The 26,555-nt window shown below is 31.3% G+C and overlaps 2 protein-coding genes across 2 annotated transcripts; both read right to left on the reverse strand.

The window, feature by feature from the left end:
- Positions 1–1,101: 1,101 nt before the first annotated feature.
- On the reverse strand, positions 1,102–9,825 carry LOC114393775 (transcription factor BIM1-like). Its single transcript, XM_028355215.1, has 12 exons — positions 9,508–9,825; positions 8,813–9,247; positions 8,620–8,697; positions 6,467–6,853; positions 5,123–5,228; positions 4,862–4,995; positions 3,646–3,751; positions 3,180–3,249; positions 2,997–3,092; positions 2,415–2,860; positions 1,619–1,754; positions 1,102–1,534 (listed from the first exon to the last, which is right to left on the reverse strand). The coding sequence occupies exons 2-12, from the start codon at positions 8,847–8,849 to the stop codon at positions 1,430–1,432; spliced, it is 1,701 nt and encodes a 566-aa protein (XP_028211016.1). The 5' UTR covers positions 8,850–9,247; positions 9,508–9,825; the 3' UTR covers positions 1,102–1,429.
- Positions 9,826–21,521: 11,696 nt separating this feature from the next.
- LOC114393848 lies at positions 21,522–26,017 on the reverse strand. Its single transcript, XM_028355309.1, has 3 exons — positions 25,578–26,017; positions 22,532–23,840; positions 21,522–21,988 (listed from the first exon to the last, which is right to left on the reverse strand). Exons 1-3 carry the CDS (start codon positions 25,866–25,868, stop codon positions 21,753–21,755), a joined length of 1,836 nt encoding a protein of 611 aa, XP_028211110.1. The 5' UTR covers positions 25,869–26,017; the 3' UTR covers positions 21,522–21,752.
- Positions 26,018–26,555: the final 538 nt, after the last annotated feature.

Below are 26,555 nucleotides of genomic sequence, written 5' to 3' on the forward strand. Positions count from 1 at the left end.
TTTCAAAGTTGATTAATTAACAGAGTCATGAGACCCTTTACCTTTTTTATATAGTAAAAATGTGACAAGAACAAAAAAACTCCGACGAAAGATGTAATTTGGCTAAGTTTGTAAAAGGTCAAATTTCGCATTTACTATTCTCCTTTAGAACTTTAATTGAATAGTGAATAGAATCTGTTCTATAAGTCCGTACTCTGTACCATAGAGTAATTCAGTTTACCCCTTCCCCTCTTCTACTGTAATGCGTGTTCTAGTGATCAATTAGACAATTATCAAAAGAGGAAGAAAAAAAAAGCCTCTAATAACGATAGTTGCAGTTGCAGTCTTACACTTGATTGGTTATTTATTTTTTATTTTTTTTTTATTTTTCTATCCGAGTCCTTCTCAAATCGAGGTAGACATTTAGATTTTTTCTTTATAAAATTAAATTTTGATTATTGTCGAATTAATGTTACTAAATGTTGTCCTCTTGAGATGTCAAAGAGAATCATCTCGAATCATGTGTTAGCTGACCAAAGATTGCTTAAAAAGTGAATTAATCCAACCTGGTTGGCTTTTTTTGAGCCGAATAAATACACAATCCAACGCAACTAATCTGTGAGTTAGTGGATTATATGGTTTGACTTGCCTTAAAATATATATATATATATATATATATATATATATATATATATATATATAAAAGAAAAAAACAAAAATACAAAAGGCCAACAACAACATATTAATTCATAACAACAAACTTCAAAAATTACTTGTAATCGTTATTTATGTAATCATACATATAGTACATAAAATTCAATAACTTGATTATCCTAATTTATTATATATTTGTTAATCTCAACCAGAATATTCCTACAGGTAAATAAAATCGACCCACACTAATACACTATTGTGATTCAAATCATTTCAATAGTTGCATTCCTTTAGTGTTTAAACTCTGGTCCTTTTAAGAATGAGGTTCGTCTATCATTCCACTCATTCACTCAATCCCTGTTGGCTATTATCCAAATATTCTACAAAAAAAATAAAAAAATACAACACGTTTCTTTATAGTTTATACCACTATTTCATAACGATTGACTAAACCACCAAAACCAAATGTTAAAGAATATGCAGCAAATAAAGGAGCGAGAGTTTACAATCTATACATGAATAGAAGCCTTGGTTAAAAAATAGCTTCTCGATTAGTATGGAAGCCTTTATATTTATATGATTTAGAAACTAAAATAATTCATATTATTTTGTTGGGGTGAGCCTAATGATCCCAACAAACTAAAAAGGCACTGAATGTACAGTCGATCTCACCCTCGCTGGATAATAAAGCCAGCAGAAGACATAATTACCCCTTCCAAAAATTAATTTTAAAAAGTTAACCCAAATAATTAATAAGAATTATAATAGTAAAGAAAGAATGAATATAACGATCGAATTAACTTCTGCATGTCTTTAGCTTCTTAACTGCTTGGTCAGACTTCCCAGAGCTAGCAACTCTAGAGCGCATCATCTTTTGATTGTTAGAATGAACGTCACCATCCTAGGAGAACATGATTCAAAAATTAGATAATGAATATAAGCTAGATTCTAGCATTAAATTATTACAAATCAAGTGTCAATATACCTTAGCAGCACACACTGACACTGGTACACTTGGTCTGATGTTTGCTTGTTTACCAAGTTCAATTTGCACTGAGATGCTAGCCTGTGACAAATCCACCCCTGAACTTTGAAGTGCATGTGTAAGCGTATGCAACAACCTGTCCAAGTATAATTATCTTAATATATTATTACCAAAATGCTCCTAGAAATCAATGTTGCTATTCTAGCTACAACATTTATCACTTGCAAGCATTCATAGAGAAGACTGTTTTTAACGATCACAAAAAGACAAAGGTACTAAAGATAGGAAGTGCAAAATTTACATACTTAATTCAAATGTTATGCAAAGATTGACATGATTCATATAAATGTCGTGCAAATATTTGGACTAATTTCTAATATTTGCATAATTAATTGTTTGAAAGGAACAGAGCAGCACTACAATATAAAGAAATAACAGTTAAGGTGCGAACTGAAATTATGGACTTCTTCCCCTATTATACAGGATCATGAATTGCAAATCCTAATCAAAGAAAGAAAGTTAAATAAGTTCAAATATAGGTTGCATAACATAAATCCAAAGACTTTGCGGCATCAGGCCAGGGTCAAGATAAGTATCATGCAACATTAGTAGTATTAAAGAGCATGTCTCCATAATCACATGCCACATCTCCTTTCTCTTCCTATTAATGCTCACTGGGGAATGAATCCATATTTTTTATGTCCAACAGACCAACACAATTTCAAAATGGTCTAAACTCTAAAGGAAGCAAGCTGTTTTCTTATTATACAGAAAACAAATAAATATAAGTCCTCACCCTTTTGAGTAAACGCTTGATATGCTAATGGCACCACCTTCAATAGTGAGCTCTTTCTCTTTCAGCTTTTCATTGGTAGCAGTCATAGTCTGACATTCCACTGAAGGTTGATATTTAGTTTTCTCAGCATCTGATGCTGATCTATGTGTTAGCTGAGATACTACTCCACCTGGACCACCTATTTGGGTTGGAGTGAAGAAATTTAGCTGTGAAGGAATAGGAATTGGAAAAGCCTTGTTCATCATTCCAGCATGATGATCCATTGTCTTGGGGGTAGTTGCTGAGCTCAAGCCAGATTCTACATTCTGGGTACTCCCAGGAATTGTTTGGGAGATGGTAATATTTTTCTCGTCAACCTTTGAAGCAAACAGCAGTGTTGGAGATGGACTTGATCCATTATCAGTGCCACGAGGTTGAAAAGTTTCTGCTGGCTTGTCATTATTTCTCTGGTATAAAAAAAATGCAAAATAAGTTTTTGGGATAGGTCACGATCATTATGATTTATGAATATTTCTAAATTCAAATCCGTTGCACCAGGCTAATGATACTGATGAATGAATCCAACAAAGAAATGATATTTACCCATGGCATCAATTTTTCTGGCTCGTTACTCCACCCTTGAAATGAACCTTCATACTTGTGCACCTTCTCTTGTAAAAAATGAATATACTCAACGACCTACAAATAGTTCAGATTGAGCATTAATCAGCAATATAACAAACTTATAAGATAAAAACTATGTCATCTCATCTCATATGAATGTACCTCCAATAAAAAAGATGCTTTGTCCCTCTTTTGGTCACTGTGTGGAATAAGCTCTCTTAGCATTTGGAATCTGCATGATTAATTCAAATGTTCAGTCAGAAGACTATAAAATAAACACTATATTAACCCTGATTCATGATTTTTGAATTTGGTCCACCCAAACAAAAATGAGGCAGCAATGGAAGCATAAAAAGCCCTGAAAGGCTGTAACTTGCTTATATTATGTATCAAAATATGAAAATACTTGATGTCCTTACAAGTTAACCATTAGGATTTAGGACCCATCAGTTACTCCTAATTATTGTAAGGAATTTTTCTTTTAATTTATGTCAGTTTATATTCAGTTCATAATTAAAAAAAGTAAAAAGGAAAGTTCCTTTTACTCCTGCATTTTCAAGTTTACAACTAGTGAGTGTCTGTTCTAGCATCCAGAAAAACTTCTATCAGCTTGGTAGGAGATACTTGCCTGTCATTAATTTTGCTCCTTCTCCGCTGTTCTGTTGCAGAGTGTTTTGATCTTGGTGTGTTTGGCTTTTGATCAGTACTCTTCGCATCCACTTTCACCCTGAGTTCTGTTGTAAATAATCTCATAAGTTAACCTTGTCAGAAAATTTCAAACAAGGTAGATAAATAAATTAGAATTTAGAACTAAATAGTGGTTATCGCACTCAAAATTTTCTCCTTACTCCCTCTTTACATTAAAATGAAAACACAAGAATAATGACAACAAACAGGAAGAATAATTGTTAAAGGAACAAAATGTATTCTGAGATGAGAAAGTTGATACAAAGTATCACCGGAATGCATCACAAAATTCAACTTGTTTTGGTTTGAGACTCCTGTTTAAACTTTCTCAAATTGGTCCATACCTGTTCTTGCGAAAATTTAGCCAGCGGTATTTTGTAGTCCAAAGATAAAGTAAAAACAACTAGTAAAAACTTGAAGGAGAATGGTACTTGAACAATATTTTTCTACGAGTGTGAACAACAAATTCTGTACCACACTCTGTCTAACGTTTTTTTTTGTTAGTAACGTAAATGATAAAATTTTAAGTAAAATCCATTAAAAAACTTAGAACGAGATACACATAAATTAGTATTTTTTTAAATAAATTTCAGCAAATAACAAAGATGTGTTAGGCAGTATTTTAGAATTTCTAATATTTTTATACGACATAGAGATAGGTAAAGAAGAGAAAAAAAAATATATACAAAGGAAAAAATAAAAAATAATATTGTAAAGATGTTGAATAGATAATATAACTCTTAAATATTTTTTTTGACGATATATAACTCTTAAATTAAAAAATATGGCAATAAATAAATAAAAACCACTCACAACATACTAAATAAGATGAAAAATGATAATAATATAAAAATTTAATACACTGTTATTAATTTATTTTTAAAAATGTATTTTAGTTACTAATTATCTTTAAATAGATAAGGTTTTAAAGCAAATAATGGCTTTTTAAAATTAGAGAATAATAAAAATTGTTTGACAAAGTTATTAAAAAAGTGTATCTAGTTAACATATCTATGATGATGCATTGATTCCGGCTAAAAGGAGTAATTTAACATGAACATTAATTGAGCCGGCTTAAAATATTCTAAAACTTCCATTCCATAAAATAGGCATGGGCCTGCTCCAGCCTTTCTCGAGAAGGGAATATTAAAACATACCTCTTTGGGTATTCGAGGAGGGTTCTTTCTTGAGAAAAAATGTTTCCTCGCTTTCTAGCACTTCATCCTGGGCATTACTATCCCTTGCAGACTTCATCATTTCAATAAAACTCTGGTTCTTCTGCCCAGTTGTCCTGTTGAATTAATTCCAGAAACCCAACATGTAAATAACCCCACTTTAATTAAAAGACACCTCTTTCCGATTAATAAAATTACGGGAAAAAAAGGCCAATAAACATTGAACTGGAGGCAGAGACTAACTGAGATGAAGAGCGAGAGCTGAAACCGCCGTGACGATTGTTAGAAAACGACTGTGACGTTCGCTCCGTTGATGTCCACTGCCCTAGCTTCGCTGCAGACTCTGTCACTGTATAAAGCGCGGCCAAACGCTATTATTAGTTGATAATAAGAAGGTTTAATTGTTGTGTCCTAGGGGTGTGTTTTCTTAAGTTGCTAAAATTTTAAAATATTTTTTTAGTTCCTTAATTTTTTCATAAATTATTTTTTTAGTTTTAAAGATAATAAATTAATATTTTAATATTTTAATTTTAAAGATTAAAACAGTGATAAAATTAGAGACTAAAAAAATACTATAAAGTATTAATTTATTGTGTCAAGAATTTTAAAAAATAAATTATCAAAGTTTAGAGACTAAAAAAATATATTTAAATTTCAAGGGAAAAAGTTATATCTCCTTAAGGATTAAAATAATAATTAAGGCTAATAAGAATTACCGTTAGACACACCATGCAGTTAATATTTTACAACAATAATATTATTACTTCTGTTGTTTTTTTTATTGCTGAATACTGACAAACAATGAATTTGACTAACTAGTCCAGCACACAGCCACGGTCTATCTATTCCATGTAAATCTTAAAGGAATCAACACATATATTGTAGTGATACATATATATATATGTAATACTTTTACAAATTTTTATAATATTATTTTTTATTTCTTTATTTCTATTAAATATTTTTCTGCAACTATACTATATTTTGAGGTGATCTGCTGCCGTTAGAAATTCACAATATATGAACAACTAAATTTGATAAGAACATTAACTAGATATAATCAGATAATTTCCTCTGTAGGTGACTCTATTATGGAATCATGTTTTAGAATAATGGAACGAATATACAACGTGAACAAAACCTACTTTGTGCTATTAGTCTTGAATATATGGTTAGATGAATCATCAAATACATTAGAAGTAAACTTTCACATGCTTCATTTCAATCAAGATATTTTTCAAATAATGACACGAGAATGTATATATCTTATTTTTATTGATAACAGAAAATGTCCCTAATATAGCACGGATATTTATTCAATAAATTGTTATCATACAAAAATTTATGTAATAAATTAATCTATGAAATCTATTGAATTAAGATGAAAAGTATTTATTTTAATAAACCCAAAATGTATTATTAATAAATAAATTATAAAAGCCATTATTATTTTTATAAATAAATAAATAAATATATATATATATATATATATATATATATATATATATATATATATATATTCGGTGAAGTTTTTCCAAAATACTCCTAATGCAATGGACGCGACGGAGAGAAAATTGATGTGTTTACCTCCTAGAGAGGGTTTCTCGCCCGCATTATTCTCCTTTCCTGTATTTCCCCTCTTCCCTGATGACTCTTCCCACAAAGTAAAACCACTTGAAGTATATGAACTGCAGTTAGAGTTTTCTTCATTCTTATCCGTACTAGTTGCTTGACGCACGAAAAGGGATGATGTCTCTGGTTTCAGAACCCCCCTTTGATTATTATTATTATTAACATATGAAATGTGGCTAATACTGTAAGTCCCAATTCCTCCAGGTAAGAGGTGCTCAACTGAAGGTGGACGTTGCTTTTGAACCACCGATAATATTTCTTCTGTGGCTTCTTCCTTTGCACAGGCTTTTGTTTCTACCCGTTCTAGTGGCTGCAAGAAATCATGGGTCTTGAGGTAACTTCCTGTTCACACGTGAAAAAGGCAATAACATGTTACGGGAAAAGAAAGCTAACTCATTCATTCATTCATTCCAAATCCCAAATAAATATTAAAACAAATACAAGAGCGTAAAGCTTCGCTAGCTCAGAGACGGATTGTGAGAAAAGCTGATACATCGTTTTCATTTCCAGCAAACTATAATGCATGAAACAAAGACGCGCATGTGCACAATATGTGAGCACAGTAAGACACTAACTAAGGTTAACGTATTGGCGTTCAGTTAATCAGAAATGTCACTTTTTATTTCACTACTTTTTAGTTCCCATGCAAATATTGATATATTTTTAAATGCGCTAATAATTTCAATTATATAGGAATAGAAACTTATCAACACAAAATAATAAATCTGTGAAAATAAAGATTAAGTTAATTTTATAAGGAAAAGAATACCTAATATAAAAAAGTATAAAAATACCATCAAATTAAAGTTTTGCCTAAAAACAATAAAACCTTCACCGTTTGTGCTTGGAGTTTAGAGATGAAAGAAAGTAAAGGAATAAGAGAGGGTAAAAGTTAAAGAGATGAAGGAGGAGATCAAAGAATAAGTTATTATCTTTGATTGGATGTCATCCATTTATAAGAAAATAAATATTAGTCAAATTAAAATAATTAATAATAATATGAATTTGTGATTTCATTATTTTAAAAAAGATTAATTAATTAACTGAGTATATTTTTTCAATTTGAAGGTACTGAAGGGATGAATAGAGAGAATCTCTAAAAAAACTAATATTTTTCCTTTAAAAAAAACAAAAGTCACAAATAAAAGGTTACCCTTAAACTTTCCCTTCCCTCGTGTTTTTGGCCTCCTAAATCTCTCAACCGTACCCTTACACCGAGCAGGACGCATGGTATTGTTTCAACGTTTTTGAAATCCAGTCATATAAAATTAGGTACGTGGTACGAACTGTGTCGTAACGAGATTTCACCTGTTGTGAAATAAAAGTATTCTTAATCTATTGGAGAAAACTACAAGGAGACAAGAATGAGAGAAAGCAGAGCCTGAAGTCCCATTAGACGTTGCAAGCCACCAGGCCAGGATATTCCAAAACCTAGACTTGAGCCAAAGAGACAAACAAACCTTTCGCTTGGAGAAAAAAGAGGGCGAAATAAATATATAGCACCCAAAGAAAGAATATACATGCATCCAAGTCTTTCATTTTCGTTTTCATTTCCTCATTGAGGAAAAATCAAAAATTATTTGTGAGCAGGGGGAGTAATTTCTTTCACAAATGAAGAGAAAGGAAAACTACACCTACACGAGGACACGCCATTTCTCCACAACAAGAGCAGATGCGAAACGTCAAATCACCTGCAACTCCAATTCCAAATTGGGCCCCCCAACCATCCCCATGTCCCACCCACCCTTCTATCAAACGGTGTTAAATACGTTCTGATTGACACTTCTCCGTTCGATGGGAAAGCCTTCAAACGACAGATATGAATAAAAACACCACACAATTTTTTCTTAAATGATAAATACGCAGACCATGAGATTCATGGCCCAGATCCTCTGATTAAATAGCGGTCACGTGCACCAACAACCATGATGCACATAACTAATTGAATTATTTAATGAAATTGACCGTGATGTTGAATTTATACGATATTTACACCACGATCCCACGTCAGGGGAAAACGGCAAAAAACAGAGGAATTTTTTTAAAAAAACAAAAACTCACAGTGAATCGCTTTGCATAGTTATCAAAAATTAAAAAAAGCGGAATACCTTGAGAAGGTAGCCTTGGATCTTGTTGGGCAGTTGAATTACTGTAGAGTGACAGAAAGTCATGCATCGGTTTCCTCCCTGCTCGTGTTCCCGGAAAAATCAGAAAATCTCATACCAACAAATTCAAACTAATTCATTATTTCATATTTTATTTTCTGGAAAATTTAGATCAACAACTACTTTGAGGAACTACCTTCGGTTCCAAGGGGACGTGCTTGAGGAAGCTCCATCAAAACCTGAATATTATGCTTTTCCGTTTTTCTGTTTTCCTTTTCCTTCCCGGTTTTCAACGGAATTTTGAATTTCGCTCTTATCTCATAGAATTCAATTCCGCTACAGCGTTGCGAGATTAAATTCAAATTCCGTTTGAATTCGGCAGCGCACACAGGAATTGAGAACTTGCAGCTTCGATTAGTATGAAAAATTCTCAGATCCTCTCAGATTACGTCCCCGGCCGGCTGAAGATCGGAGACGCATTCGCTCAATTTCGCCGACGAATAACTATTTTATCAGTAAATTCTCCACGAATTATATCAACGGAAACTTTCGCGATTGATTTTCATTGGACGAAACAGTTTGGCTCCAAAATCACCAATTACAGAGCGTCCAGTCAGAGATTTCACAGAATCTGAAATCAAATAAAAAAAAAAACACAGAATCACAGTTCAACTTCCAAAATCTAACGCGCTCTCTGTTCTAAATTCTAATCAGTAATTGTTACGAAACAAAACAAATCAAAACTCGCACAAGCGTAATTCAACTTGAAAAACCACGAAAAATAAAAAATTCAGCAACATCAAGAAATAAAAAGTAAAGATCCAAAGGATAACAAGATAAAAGTGCGTGCGAATTTCGATTAAGAAAGACGTAATTAATTAGAAGAATTACCGTAGTGCGGAGTGGAAGCAGAGAGCAGGAATTGGTGGAACAGTAGAGAAGTGGAGTCCACAGCAGAAGAATCTGGGAGCGTTTGACACCAAAGCTATCTTCTCGATCTCTTTCTCTCTGTGTGTGTGTGTCTGGCCTTTTTTAACTCACTTTTGGGTCGATTCCTTTGTAACTCTGAAAACGAGCACTACGGCGAAAGATGAGGTCTCGGGTCGGACCCTGCGCTTTCTCTTTCTATGCTATGTTGCGTTGTGTCTTGAGTTCAGAATTCATAATTGAGATGAGAGATGTTTTTTATATAGTTTCTTGCCTTCTGTGTTTTCGCCATCCATTTTCATCTCCTTTCTCTTGTCTCACGCACTCCGTTTACAAACGTCGTTGCGGCGGGTAACGGCGTTAAGTTACAAGCAAACGGTTTATTCTGTGCGACACGTCGCCGTTTGCTTAAATACACCACTATATGGCCCGCGAGACGTCACGTATTACTGAAAACTCTTTTATTTAACTATTTATATTAAATGTATATTTTCTGTTTAATGGTTATTCAACCCACAATACCCTCCTAGCCTCCTTCTAATTAATTGTGTCTTCTGAGTAAAAAATTAATTGCGTCCCGGATTTCTTATGCCCACAACATTCATACAGTACACTAAGTTGGAGAGGAGGAATTTGACTGTACAAAAGTATAATTATATTTATTAATTAAAACATTAATAAAATACACGTATATAGTATTTTAGGATATATATATACATATAATTAAAAACAATCAAATTAATAACATATTATTGCTCTGGATTGGTTTTTAGCCTTCTGCCGTCCTATCATAGTTTAATATTATGATCTATTTAATGATATTAAGTTTATTAATAATATGATTAATTATTAATGAATTTTGAACATCTAATATTACTATGTGAGAGACCATCTAGGTCTAGGTCTAACTATTAGACTTGTGATAGCAAATACCTAAGGATAATAAATAGTGTGGTCAAGTCTCGTTTGTTTTCACATATTCAATTATTTTTTAGGTTGATTTTATTAAAAATCTAAAATTTAGAGTGTGCAATCAGGTAAATGAAAACTTTGATCTCAATTTAAAGAATTCACACAACAAGTGAACGATTCTTAATACATCAATTATATCTTCGACAATAAAGTATTTAAATCAATTTTTAAATCCATATAGAATATTTATCATTCTTGATGTGTTATTTTTCTTACATATATCAACCTTGACATAAGGAATTGAACAGTTATTAATTTTTTAATTAATGATTATAATTTCATGCTATATTGTTTAAAGTTCCTCAATTACTTCTAAAAAAAATAAAATCTTTTGAAAGGAGATCTACTCCACGAGGATAAATGCTAAAAATCAATTTTTTTACACGCATAATTTCCTTGGGTAGATTTGTTTGAAATATTACCAATTTAAATTCTCAAGGAAATATATTTATTTCCTCCTAAGTTTGCACTAAAATGTCTTTTTTATTTGTAGATATAAAAAATCAATATAAAAAAATTTATGATAATATATATAGCCCTAGAAAAGGTATTTTGCAATACATATTTTTATTTAGGTACTAACACATTTATTCCATTTCATCTGTAATACAGACAGGCTTTGAATATAGCTAGGTTCATTACATAGTCAACTACAATTTGTATATATTGGTGAACTCAATTCTTATCTGTTTTTATCACGTTCAGAATGCAGTGCGACAGCAATTGTATTTGTTCGAACTTAGCCTAACTTTTCAAGGACACGTCACCTCTTCTCTTCAATAGCTGCCTGGATAATTCTATGGGCGAAACTGCCAAAGCAAAGCAGTACCGGAGGGAAAATCCAAAACAGGAATGGATCGGAGCTACACAGTTTTTTACCATATTACAAGTAAAAATACTATAATGAAAGATAACTCATTAATATTAACTAGTACAAATTTCTGTAAACGATATTTTAAAATATTATATTTTATCAATTACATATATTATTTTTATTTTTTCTGTTTACATATAAAAAAAAGTCATCATGAGATCTAATTCAATAATTGATTAAACATATTTGAATGTTATAAATTTAATACTGTAATTAATTTCCACGAATTAAAAAAATAGAAAAAATCATTGGGGATAAAAATACGAATATTACAAAGTTTTTCAGTTTTGTCTAAGCGTTCAGGGAAAATATACTACTACCGTCGTATAGTATTATTCAAGCAAAAATGATGCGATTTCGTTAAAAAAAAAAAAAAAAAAAGTCACGTGAGACTGAAAGGAGGGTACCGGAGCGAGCGTTGACATGGGAACAGAACAGGAGTAGAGGACGAAGTTGACGTCCCTAAATGAAATTAAGAAAGTGATAAATACTGTCCTGATGATTAGTGCACAGATCCCTAGCGATATTATCTGCGTAAGTTACTACTTAAACTCTAATACATTTTTTTAATGCGAAATGGACTTACATTTCCCCTGATTCGTTTTTTATCCACAACAAGAGATTAAAAAAAATTAAGAATGAAGACAGAGAAAAGGAACAGAAGATGTTGGTGGCAAGGGAGGAAATGTCACGTGCTGCACCACCTCCACTCTCCATATTCTGATGTATGATGAATCTTTTTGGCTGTGCCGTCAAACGCGATTTTTCTTGTTTTAGGGGGGTGTCTTAATTAAATTAAACACAGCTCTCTTTGCTCTTTACTCTTTATCTTATCATATCATGTCTTCTCCTATGCCTCCATGTGCATGCTCCTCAAGATTCTCTTCCTCTCTCTCATACCCATCATACATATCAAAAATACATCTACTCCCACTCATTGTTGTTTTTATACATATACCCACTCAAGAAAAAACGTATACAGACAAGGTTCTTTCCATCAAAACATATACTTACATTTTTATTTCAACAAAAGAAAAAAAAATAATACTTACATTTGTATCCTTCTTCGTGTTGCTGTGATATATAGGTTACGCAGCTAACAGTAGACTAGTAATTAACTACTAATTAATATCGCTATAATACTGTTTCAGTTTGAATATATAATGTTCTTAATTAAACTTGTCTCACATTCTCATTATAGCTAATTAAATAGTTATATTAATTTTTATATTTTTTTAATCTCGAACAGTTTATCTACCACACATATTAAGAAACAAAATTATTAAGAGCATTATTTGATATCAAGTAAAAGTTTTACCTTAATTTACGTTGATTCCTACATTTGATAATTGGATTTCCCATACATATATAATTGAAAGAAACAATTAGTTTTAATATAATTCGTGATTAACAGAAATTTACAAATTTGTCAGGTTACTAAGTTGATAATGCACAGGCATGTGAATTTTTAAGATTTGTCGTGGCCTTTCTCTTTCCGCGGACTGCAGCTTCGCCCCTACCTTCTTTTGTACTTTTGTTTTCTTAATCGAGTTTTATAATTATTTGTATCACTTTTAATTAAACAAACGAATATCAATTTATTAATGAAACGATTCTTTAGCCCTCCGACAATCATGGCGAGCATTTACACTGTGATGCAAAGATACAATGGGACAGCTTGGAATTACGATATCCATACATCTTTATCTTTCTTCTTTCTCTTTTCGGACATATATATATATATATATATATATATATATATATATATATAATCTTTGGTTGGGAGTATATATACTAAATTAATCAATTCTTACAAAGTAGAAATGTAACACTCAAATTCGGACACATGGCAATACTTACTTTGCCGTTAAATATAGAAAGGGACAAGATCTTATAAAACACCTCAAAGTCTGATTCCCAATGGCCGTGATGGTTTATTAAGATTTAATTAAGAGTACTAAATTTACTAATTCTTAAAATGCATACTGCACAGTTCGCAAACAAGTTAGTGAGCATGCATTAGCAAATTAAGTATATATAGTTATTATCAAATTAAATGAAAGTTAAATGGTATGCACTTAGAGATACACCATTAAAAAAAATAAATGCAAATCCATTCAGTTTCGTTAGAAAATACTATATTTAATATTTTAACCTTGTATATAAGATGGAAAATGTATGGTGAAAAAGTGATGAGCAGTCAATTTCGTGAATGGGGTTACAGATGGAAGGGGGATGGGGGCCACGTGAGGTTGATCCTAACTCACGTGCATAAAAACAAAAGGACTATGCACAACATAACATAACCAGGCACCAGTAACTTCTATTACCTCTCACAAGATCACAGAAGAACTGCACTGTGGACAGGTCCAGTCATGGGGTTCCCCACTTTTTCAGTCACACACCACTTTCATCCAAATCCACACCTATATACGTTAACCTATTTAAAAATTAAAAAATAAGAGAAAAGTTACTGCAGCCTCCTTAATTGGAAAATTTGAGATCACAAGGGACAAAATTAAACTATATGCAAAAAATTCGTATTCGTATGTAAATACAAACAAAAGTTTATTTGCAGAATGTTATATTATTTTTTTGACAAAATGTTATATAATAAGTTGTTGAATTTATTATTTTATGGGAGAGTGTATTTTTCAATACATAGGATGACAAAATTTGTCATTGTTATCGTTATCAATTAACATATATCCACTATTAATTTGTAACGGGTATCTTCTTCAATATTTGATAAAATTAGAACTTTCAATTTTTATTTTTATTATAGTCATTTATTTATTTATTTATTTAAATTTCATGGTTTTTAAATAATGTCCATTAAGTTAGGTACCCTAACGGAAATCCTTAAACTTTATTTATTTTGCAAACATGACACCTAAACTTTTTTTATCCTAATTGATCCTTAAACTTTATCATTTTAGTAAATATACACCATAAATTTTAATTTCATTCTAATATATCCTTAAATTTTACTGTTTTTTCCCCAAATAGACATCTTAATTTCAATTTCATATCAATTAATCTTTAAAATTTACCCTTTATAAATAGACACATATTCAAATTCAGGTTAAACTACTTTCAATTATTTATTTATCTTAAATCCTAGTCATTTATTAGTTTCATTTTTATAAATCACTTTTCCAAGTATTAAAACTTGATAAAAAATTTAGAATAAAAAAATCAAATAAAGATTGTTTATGGTTTTTATTTTTTTTTTCTAAATTTATATTTTATTATATTTTGATTTTTGAAGAAATCAAATGTAACAAAAGAAGAAAAATACTAATGCATTATTGATATTTAAGATGAATAGTTTAGCCTTAACATGACAGAAAACAACTATTTTCAAAATGGATAACTTTTAAAGAATCAATTAGAATTCAATTAAAGTTTAAGGTATTTATTTTAAAAAAATGGTAAAGTTTCAAGACCGATTGAAGCTAAACTTAAAGTACATGATATTTCTAAACGGGATAAAATTCAAGGATCAAATGTGATAAAATTAAAAATTAGAGCATCTATTTACAAAAGAAGTAAAGTTTAAGGAAACTAAATACTTTTTTCCTTATTAATAAAAGTAATGAAATTAAATTGAATTATTTTAACTACAAAATTTAACAGAACTAGCTATATGCAAATTTATAGCCTTATTAATTTGGGATCCTTGCTGCTTCAAGCATTTAACACATAATTATACATTTATATATGTCTGTAAGTCCACTTATCTTCCCAGCTAGTATATTAAATTTAAACGATATGTTAATAACCTAAAACCTAGATAGGGGGTGAATTTTGTTAAGAGATAAACTAATCTTGTAACTTACAACTTAGCAAGGATGTTAAAATCTTATACTAGCTCTCATGTTTTTTATTATATCCCTTCTTGTATCATTTCTCAAACTATGAATGAACTATTATTCTTCTAAGAAAAACCTAAAATCTAATCCTTTTAACTAAATAAACTTTTTTTTAAAATCTTAACTTATTTATTGAAGTAGACTTTATCTGATCTAAACGGATAAATCATATATATATATATATATATATATATATATATATATATATATATATATATATGTGTGTGTGTATATATGTGTGACTATTTTATATGGTTATATATAGTAATTATATATAAGAATGGATGTTTAAGATATTTGATGATAATGTATGACTTAGCTTTTATATATATATATACGGAAGTCTCAGGTTAAAATAAGAAAAGATTCTGGTGCATAATGACAGCCTACCAGGTTCATGCACGGAGTTGCAACCCTGTGCTTCCTTCCTGAACATAAAATAAAAATTTGAAAGAGAATATTATAAAAGAATTGCTTAAAGTTCCTTATCGGCATCGGGGTCTGAGTACTGGTTACAATAATTGTTTTAGTGATGATATTCTATTAAACATATGAAGAAATGAAAAATAAAATGTAAAAGATCAATTAATCCCTATTAAATAACCAGAACTTTTTGATACAGAATAAAAAAAGTACCATTTAAACTATGCTCTAGCTATATAATATCTTTATTAGTGAATGAATTAGACAATCCTACTTTGTTTTTTAAACAATTGAAAGCATGAATAAAATATACAACCAAGAACGCGACACTCTAATTCTGTAGTGCAATGCACTTTTTCAAGTTAATTCATTTACTTTTTATATAATATTATGTATAAAAAAGATTTCAATCATTAGATGTTTTTTCATATTTAAGTGGATGCAGAAACGTAACACACAAAAGATAAATAAATATATGTAGACGGAAAAAAAAAACGTATACCAGAAAAAAAAATAATGAGATAGCTAGCTAGATCGGTTAGTTTGTAATTTTTTTTATTAAATATATCTTTTAAGTATTGAAAATTGAAACATGGTCTCACAAGATATCTAAATTTAAACTATAAGTTGTGCATATTTCATTTTGGTAAAGAGCACAAATATTTTTTACAATAAATAATTATTTTTCGATTTGATTTAATTGTATAATCTAAATTTGAATGAGATCTTAATTAAATTAAAATAATCTTATACTAATTGATTTACAGACTGAGACTCAGTAATTACACATTTTTATTTAAAACAAAATAAGTATAGTCATAGAATAAAATTAAAGAGTGCCTCATATCCTTCCAACCCAAAAAATTGATGAATAAAATTCAAGTATATTCTTATATAATATCAATTCAAGTATATTTTTATATAATATCAATTCATTTCACTCTTATATATTTAAATGGAGTATATATATACTCTCTTAAAGTGATTTCATTTTTAGTCGTGAGTTAAGAATAAACTTTTTAATTAATCCCCAATATTGTACGGGCCATGAAACACGTTTTTGGTGCAAGCAATAATGAATATTTTGCATGGAAGATAATTCTATTTAAATTGAATAAAATCATTATAAATAATAAAATTCTTAGTGTGCCTATTTAACATTACAGCAATTACATACTTAAAATTTAAACCAAAAAATAACATTATGTAATGTGATCCACACACTTAGTGGAATTCAAACATATATTTAGTCTTAAAAAATATTTTCCAATATCATTTAACCCTGATTAAAAAGACTAAAGGGTATATTATTTTGTAAAATTAGAGATTCTTGAAGGGTTTTTAAAATCTTATGAACTAAAATACTCAACTCATATTTTTAAAGAATAACTTGAAATTTTACCCAAATTCTTAAAGAATAATGCATATTGTTATTTTTAAAAAGTTCAGATCACTTAATAAGATCCATATAATGCCTAATTTCATAATATAACTTTAAAAAATATTGATATATATATATATATATATATAATATAAATATACTTATGTATAAAAAAGGGTTTCACGCACTTAAAATATGAAGATAAATACATTTAATAGTATATATAATGCTTTGGTTATTTTTGGTCAAAAAATAGTTATATATTTATTCCATGTGCTGGCTAATAAGGTGGTGACATTCCTCTGTTAAGGAATCAGTTTAGGGATCAGTTAACAAATAATAATCATGAATTCATCCCCCTAACTCCACTCTTTTTAATAGTCTCTCTGGACAAGTCATGATCATAATAGAGACATTCTTGCTAATAATCTAATTACAGAGTCACGCACACGACACACACATTGCAAGACCAAGCACACTTCTAAAGCCTTTTTCTTTTGTGTGTTTTTTGAATCACAAGTTAAATGTATATTTTAATTAACAAATAACTTGTAATTAGCTGTGACTATAAAAGTTTATGCCCTGAGCCAGACAATATGGATTAGAATATCATATCGGGTTTCAACACGTCTTAATTGAATGGACACGTGTCGGTTTTTCCGGATAATCCGCACCCCGTCACGTGATTAAAATGTAAGCATACTTTCCCTCTTCACGTGGCCAACTCATCCATCATCGATACTGGCTCCACCATATTTTACGTTAATTAATAAACTTAATCCTTTAAGCTCTCTCTCTCATCTCACTCATACGTCATACGTATATTGTATTTCTTCTTCTTATTTTTTTTTAAGGAAAATGACTAAAAATATAAATCATCCCACTACAACAATTTTAAACCATAGGGAAAGCACGTGTAATATCAAAGAGAAATACCCATTATCAATGTCTTGTAATTTAAGTGAGAAATAGCATACCGATCACATGAAGTTTTAAATTATTTAAAGCGATAGTATGGTTTATGTCTATTATAATTAGGTAGTAGTCACATTTCTATTTAAAACTAATGTTGGTTCAGTCAAAATATTTTGTTCTATTTCTGTTAGTTACCTAAGTTATTCATAACTTTTTTTAAGGCAAGTTATTCATAACTACTTTTCACTGAGTAATTATTTTATAATTTCATTTTTTGTTGTATATATCATTCAGTCAATAAAGTAGAATGAGTTAAAAGAAATTATACATATAATACCTAGAGCTTTTCTCTATCTAAAAGTACTCACAATTCACAAGGAAATTTTCTCGTTATGTGTGAAATTCAATATTGTAAAAGCTAAGAGTTGGTTATCCCGATACGGTATTCAATTAAATTAAAAATGCATAAAATAGTTGAACTAATTAGTAAAAATACTAATGATATATAATAGATATAAATCAAAATTCTAAAATTAAAAACAAGAAAATATTTGGACAAATTAAAGAAAATTAATTGTTGCTGTAAAAGCCTTTTTTTTATAAAGATAAAACATACTTTTTTATGAGAAATAAATAATCTCATGTCAATTAACCTATTTATTTGATGATAATATTCATAGCGTGATAACATTTTAAATAACATATAGAACTCTCTTTCTTGAAAACTTTTTTCTCCTTCTTCTTCTGGAAATTTATTTACTACTAAGTCATATTCATAATGGATAGGTGCATTTAAATCAAAATTCCTAATTGTTTTATACTATTTTTCTTCGTCAAGCATCACAAATGAGTGGGAATCTTGATTTACTTTGTACAATCTTCAACGCCATTCAACTTCTCCTGACTATGCAGTAGTATTGGCATCATGTAGTGACTCTTCAACTACTACTTTAGCTCTTGTGGTGCAAGTGTACGTCATCACCAGATTTCACTTTCATGAAAATTTCAACCCTTTCTATTATTTTCTTTGTATTTTTTTTCCTTTAAATTCTGATTTCTTGTCATCATAAACTTTATATATTATAAATAAAGCAATCTTTACTGACTAATTAATGTGAGAACATGTGATAAAACGGAGTGTCATTTTATCTTAATCAAATCATTAAATGTTCATTACCCGATTCTAGGGTTATATTCAATGAAGAGTATGATTGATAAAAAATATATTGTTATTAACATTTAAAAGTGACGTATAAGTAAGAAATAAATCTCTCATTTACTTATTTGAAAATTATTACAACATATACTTCTATAAGAATATTTAAAATTATTACATCATATAGTTCTATAAGAATTTTTTTTGTAAAAAAGTTAAATAAAGAGAGATATTGTGTACAGTCTGAAAAAATATTATGAAGAATTAATGTAATTTATTATAAAACAATTTTTATTCCTACATAAAATTATGAATTCAATATTATTATATGCTATATGCAATCAAATGCAAGGGAGGGGGGTAGTTTGTTGTTACAAATACGGGAGCATGGTGCAGAGGGCACGTGCGATCATCCCCTGCCGTTGGTCTACCCCGCGTGCGGTGGGGACCATATCTCTTTCGATTTTTTAATTTCTCCATTCTCTCTCTCCTTCGCCACTTTTATGTTGCGAGTTGCGACATTCGGCGCCCCTTCTCTATTTGTCTTTCTTCCCACTTCAACCTTCACGTCGTCACTCTTTCTTAACCGCCGTTAAGTATCGTCACTTCCTCTCTGCCCTTCCGTTACGACCTTTGCCCTTCATTTCAAAGTCCCACTTTACCCTTTCCTAATCCCTAACATTGAGATAAGTGATATTCTATTATTATTAGATTATAATTGACTTATACATTTTTTTAATTTTTAATTTAAACTCCCTTTATTCAACTTCAAGCCTGTAAAATATTAAAGGTGATAAAATTGTCCTTAATAAAGCGTTCACTTCTTTATTGATTTATTTGATGAACTGGGTGTTTATTGTTTAACGATAGCCAAGAAGAGATTGATTGAAGGGGAAAAAATCAAATAGACAAGCGATCACTTAGAGAGACAATTATTAAACCATGACCATAACTAATAATAAAGTTTGATTAAGTTGTGGGTTTGTGATTTTCGTATCAAACAGCTAAGTGATTATTGATGGGATGTATGATGTCTTAAATAAAAGAAAAAAAAGAAGGAATGTGTTATTATTATTGGTTTGTCTTACTTAAGATATTATGGGTGTTTTTTAATTTATTAAAAGATTAAAAAATAATTTTATGTGTATTGTAGGATTATTATTGATTTAAGAAATTGGGATTTAGGAGAAGAAAAAGAGAGAGAGAAATAAGGAGGGAAAGGGAAAAGGTAGATGAAAGCACGTGGTTTCGTGGAGGACTTGGTGCGTGTGTGTCGCTTTCTTTCTCGTGACGGTGTCACGTGGAGGTGGGTAAGGGACCCAGAAATGCAGCCTCAAAAACTTTAGTGGGGACATGTGCTCTCCTTTCTGAACTGACCTGTCGTTTATGGGTCATTCAAATCTGAAAGCGATCCAAGAAGAGAGAGAGACAGTGAAAACTGTTCTTTCTTTCCTTCACATGACGTGGCTCACTCACGTGCCCCTCTCTGTTTGTCGTTTAGCTACGCCTCCTCATGGCCCCACCTGTGGTAGGACAAGTGTCTCCATCGACCCTGGCACAGACTAGACTCACTAGTACTACCACCCCCAATGGGCCTCACCATCCATCCCACTCCCTCTTTTCATTACTTTTTTATTTTAATGTCTCCATTTCCTATTCGCACCTCTTTCATATATTACTCTTCTTATTTAATTATAATATATCATTTTCTTCTTCTTTTTAATTCATATATTTAACAATTTTCTATCATATTTCCTTTTTTATTTTGCAACTCCAAACCATGCTAGGCTATCAATTCAATTTTTTTACAGAATAAACAATAATTTCACACACAGGAGAGAAACTATGCTGCTCGTATTGTGCGCTGCTATTTGAAAAAGAATTTAAGAATGAACCAACAAATAATTGGAGGACACTAGGACAGTATAAGTTTAAATTAGAAATTAACTACGCCCCAGCATCAGCTTTATTTCCTCTAGCAATTCTGCTGCTCAAATTTTCTATGGACTGGGCCATTAAAACTGCTACTTTTATAAGGGGAGTCTTGAACCAATCTAACGCTTCGTATATACTAAACCACTGCAATAAAAATTGCACCACGTTATTATGAAGAATTGGAGATAAAAAACTATCCATTACTAAGGAGGTTGCAAACTGTATCTGCTTTGGTGGAGAGAGCTCATGTCAATTGTAGCACCCTCCTGAATCCTGATGTTTTAGTGCTTTGATGATTCGTGACGTAATGGGAGGCCACACACTCATTGGAGACAACTGTTGAGCTATAGTGTTTTGCTTTTTCTCTCTACGACTATAGTACCCAAACAAGTGATACAATTACATAGTGCAAAAGTTATGTTTCTTCCATGTATTGGCTTTTTCGCATGATGATTATTGTGCAATCTTGAAGAGTCAATAAACAGAAGAATACTCTAATTTACAATTTATATTCTCAATTCCTATTCCATTCAGGTAGAAAATAAATAGATTACACTGCTATCCCCAACTTACGACATAAATTTTACAATGCAGTTGCCTGAGCCACGAAGCAACATAATTTTTTTTACAGAGTAGCTGCATGCTAATGCACTCACCAAAGAGAAAAAAAAATGTAGATCAAGCGCAACCCACTTTCTCCAATATGGTGGAGTGGACAACATTGTTTACAAAGTTATAAAAGCATTGCCTGCAACAATTAGGCATTAAAGTAGATTTCTGAAACTGAGGAGTATTGTCGGCATGGCTGCATACTGAGCTAGAGGAGGATGTACTAGACTTTTGCTGATCAGAACTGCAAGCAGCCAAGATGGTATGAGTGGCCTGCCTTGCAACTACCTTGAAGGTATCAAAGCCTGCATCAAGAGAATAGCTTAAAGTGAAATTACTTTGATTCAAGTAACAGTTACCGTTTGGAATTTACATGCAACCTGTTTAACAGCTTACAAAATACATACAGGAAAAACAACATTAGAAATTTATCATAAACAATTTTTGACTTGCATGGGAAAAATTGAGAAACTGCAATGAGGGGATAGAATTTGTGCCTGGCATAGAGGTGCACTCTGTCTCTCCACCTTGAATCGAATGAACCAAAATATGAGATACCCTTGATATGCTAAATGTAGAATACAAACCTAATGAATTTGGTGCATGTTTGGAAATGGTTTTAAGAAAACAATTGTTATTTTTCAAAAGTTTTCTCTTTCAAAAGTTTTCTCAAGACATTGACAAAAATAACCTATTATTTCTCCAAGATAAGCTGAACTAGACACACACTCAACCTAATTGAAGATCAGGTTTGGATTGTAAAAGTGTACACAAAACACGTATAAATATTTTAGCCAACAATGGTCATTTAGATATAAAGGAAAATAAGAAACTTGATAACAAATTACCTAATTTTTTATCTCTAGTTAAGAGCTTCAGATTCAATTTAACAAGAGACTGGATCTCAGTTTTTGAATCAACAATATTTCTTGTGTTTCCATCCTCAGAGCTTTTAGCCAATCTCTTTTCTTCATTAACAAGATTCACACCCCTATTAGAGAACATACTGCCAAATTTGTCACGAGAGGAAGCTAAATCTGCTGATGTTACCAAGCAAGCATACAAGCTTTGTTCCTCAGCAACATTTCTCAGTCCATCTTCACGACAGGGACCACCCTGGATACTAGTATGGACCTTTCTTGACAATGGGCGTTCACAATATCCTTTTGAATGAGTAGTATGGTCCCTCACATGTATCATCTTCTCACATGTATCCCTACTTTGCCTTTTCTCTTCCAACTTCAGAGTAGAGCGATTTTCCAAATTCTGGTTGAGCCTAGAATAGTCACACTGCTTCTCTTTTTTAGTGTTCCTCAAGTCTAATGCTTTGGAATGTTGATCTTTCACTTCGGAGAAGTTGCAATGTGCTAATGATATTTTTCTAGCTCCTCCACTGCATGAGGGTTTATCTACTCTGCCTGTTCTATGATGAGGCAGTTGTATTTTCTTTGCCCTGTCCATCATTTTCCATGCCTTGTCAGCATCTTTAAAGACTCTCTCATTCAACATTTTATTAGAAGGACCACCTTGGACAGTCGATTGTTGAAGGCTTGTGGAAGCCATAGAATGCAAATCATCCAATTTGTGATGTGATAAGGAACTAGAATCTTGTTTTTGACTAACTGTGCTTCCAGGTTGAGATGAATTGCAACGGAACTGTAATGAACCACTTCTCAAAGCATTCCAATTTTCACGAAAAGCCTTTACATTCCGCTGCATATGACAGAACCCTGTGACAGGTCTTTTTCCTTTTAATCTACTTAAGTAACTTAACCTATCAGGTAAAGGAATAACGGAAGGAGATGAAAGGTTCTGTTGTAAAGGAGATGCCCTTGGTCTCTGAACCACCTGGCTGCCTGTTTCCCTCACAATATCAAAGATATCGACGGTTACTCTGGGCTCAGCTGTTGGCACAACATTTTGTTGGTCCGAGTCTTCCTTGATATTGATCTTCCGGGAAATAGCACAATCGTGACAAAACCAATCACCTTCAGGAACAGTATAGCCCAGGCCAACACAGTATGTGTGTGAAGCAGTATCACAAAGATCACAAAGTAGTAGAAGATGTTCATCTGTCCCGGCATGACAAACACCACATTTGGTTTCAGTATAAGAATCAGCAGGACCAGTTGCCATATTTCCATGAGGATGATAAAGCTACGAAACATAAGCCATCATTTGCATATTAACATTAATGCATATATAAATATTAGCTCTTCCATTCTTTAAGCTCATTGGATCACCGGCTAAAACTAATTTATAAATTAAGAGAATTATGATTTTTTTTTTAATTTTGATACCCTGTAGGTCTAAATAAGTTTTACGTTGTCATCCAATTATATTGTGACATCATTTATTGATTTCAACAATAGGAGATATCAAACTCATTAAAATCACATGGCAACACATTATTATATAATGTAATAATGATTATGCGTCAAAATTTAAATTTTACAAAAAAATGGATATAAACAACAAACTTTTGGTGGGACAATGCAAAGCCACAAACAAAATGTACACTGGGGCAGAATGATGTACAAGGACAGTGGGGTAATAGCTCTCCCAATTTCATGTTTGATTACACTTATACAACGCAACATGGCATCAGTGGCATGTAATATTTGATTAGTGTATTTTAAACCTTTTTTTTTCCTTATTCAAGTCACTTTATAACACAAGGATTATATCAATTATGATTTGTTTCCAATTAGGGTTTAATATTAGGGGTTTAAATTTTAATGGCTAACTGATTGTGAACTTCAAGAACAGCTATATATTGATTGTGAAATCTTTCCAATCTTTCATCTCCTCTCCTATCCAACATTAGGAACCCTCCACACTCTGTTGAATTCAGTTGATGTGAATTAGCATTAATCAATAACTAAAATACTATTATGCATTTCTCTCAAAATAATAGCTCTTCTCGTACAAAGCATTTTGATATTAAGTACCTATTTGTCAAGAGAATATGAAGGATTTTCAAATTCAGAGTGAGCATCATGCTACAAGAAACAGCTGTATGAAAGCAATATTCTAACCACTGAGTTAAGTAGGTCATTTATCAACCCTCCACCCCTAAAAAAAGGATGGTACCTATCTATCAGATCAATTGATTATAAATGTAATATTACTCAGAAGCAATACCAACGCAATATCCATTCAAGGGATTGGATCGAGTAATTTTCATCTTGACAAGAAATTATCTACATACTATGATAAAATATGTATCAAAAGCACAAGGACTATAGCTCAGTTAGGTAGAACACTTAACACGATTGCCAATGTTTTTTTTCAGAGGAGTTACAAATCCACTTACTAAAATCTTTTTTTTTTTTTTTTTCTATTTTCATTCTTATGAGATAGAAATATGTATGAGCTGACGTGACTTTATTATCATATTTTTTACAGCATTTTCAGATGTTGGGACCATTCTTACATAGCGTATTTCTCTTAATTATTTATGCTTTTCCATATTCATTACTCTTACGAAAAGTGTGAGCATGTAACATGTATGATCTATATCTATTGAATATCATTTCCACAACATTAGAGCTTATGTTTCTTAGATTGTTGATTAACACATGCTTTGACCATAATTGTTATTCTAGTCCATGAGTAGATTATATGATCTATTATATCCTTATAATTTATATTAATGCATTTAGTGAGTTTTATGAATATTGTAATTGGGTTTTACATTATGGATTGAGTCCTCAGTTTTAATAGGTAGCTGAGAAGTTGATAAACTTAATCTATCTCCGTTACACCATGATGCTTTATATACTATATAATTTGTGCCTATGAGTAATCTGATAGTTCTAAAATCACATTATGCACTGGTCGCAAAATTTTGATTTCAATTTCACTTGATGAGTTATGGAGAGAGAGAAGAACCTGGTCACGATGGGGGACCTTAACGTCCCTGGAAGAAGAAAATACGCCATGCATAGGGAGCCTGCGAACGTTGGAGAATCTCTGGCGGCAAATTGGGCAGCGAGACTCGTGCTTGGCCCATTCCATGATGCAAACGAAGCAAAAGTGGTGGCTGCAGCAATCGATTTCCCCTGCAATCGAAACCCCACTCTCGGCGTAGCAAATCCCGCAACAAACTACCTCTTCCTCATCCTCCTCCTCTGTTTGGGCTCTCAGCCGCTTCTTCGGGGAACCCAACGCCGACGACGACATCCTCGTCGGAATCGAATTCCGAAACACACACTGTTCAGAACCAGGCGATAGTTATTATACGGTGAAGACGACAAGTACGATGACAGCCTCTGCTAAGTCCAACACTTATGGCTCTGGCCCAATTCATTATTATCTCTTGTACACTCTCGGGAATGGGCCAAAGGCCCTATGTTTTACTATATATATATATATAAGAAGAGGTTTTAACTTACCCTAATGTAAATTATGTCAATTCTTAACTTAGATAATATTTGATTTTTGTTAATTCAATTGATGAATCATAAATATTTATTGTATTTATTATTTATTTCAAACCTTGTCAAATTATAGTATTAATAAACTAACAGTTAAATATTTTATCGTCATATGTTTTAAAAATATATATGGTTGTTAATTTTGAAATATTTCAATGATATATTAAATAATCTTTAATCAATATAAAAATATAGATATAATCCATGTAATATTTATTTGTAATCTAATGACAAATTTTAGAATATAATCATTTATTTAAGTTATTTAATAATGTTAGAATTAATATAACTTATTGCCTCAATGCCTCGCATCATGTCATGTGTGTATAAAAGATAAGTGGTAAGAAGTTTAAATTTGCTTAAATAAAGTGTTAAATTTAAGCTATGTGAGCTGAGAAAATAGATACAGGAGAATTTTATCCCCTTAAATGAG

The sequence above is a fragment of the Glycine soja genome, chromosome 17 (assembly GCF_004193775.1).
Source record: "Glycine soja cultivar W05 chromosome 17, ASM419377v2, whole genome shotgun sequence".
NCBI lineage: Eukaryota > Viridiplantae > Streptophyta > Magnoliopsida > Fabales > Fabaceae > Glycine > Glycine soja.

Excerpts from the sequence above, each read along its gene's own strand:
- LOC114393775 (XM_028355215.1), bottom strand. The coding sequence starts at position 8,849 with ATGGAGCTTCCTCAAGCACGTCCCCTTGGAACCGAAG. Across the intron at positions 3,093-3,179 it reads AAGCATCTTTTTTATTGGAG|GTCGTTGAGTATATTCATTT; the intron begins GTACATTCATAT and ends AACTATTTGTAG. Across the intron at positions 1,755-2,414 it reads TCAAGCGTTTACTCAAAAGG|GTTGTTGCATACGCTTACAC; the intron begins GTGAGGACTTAT and ends ATACTTGGACAG.
- LOC114393848 (XM_028355309.1), bottom strand. The coding sequence starts at position 25,868 with ATGTCGTCGTCGGCGTTGGGTTCCCCGAAGAAGCGGCTGAGAGCCCAA. Across the intron at positions 23,841-25,577 it reads AGGTCCCCCATCGTGACCAG|CTTTATCATCCTCATGGAAA; the intron begins GTTCTTCTCTCT and ends TATGTTTCGTAG. Across the intron at positions 21,989-22,531 it reads AACTAGAGATAAAAAATTAG|GCTTTGATACCTTCAAGGTA; the intron begins GTAATTTGTTAT and ends CTCTTGATGCAG.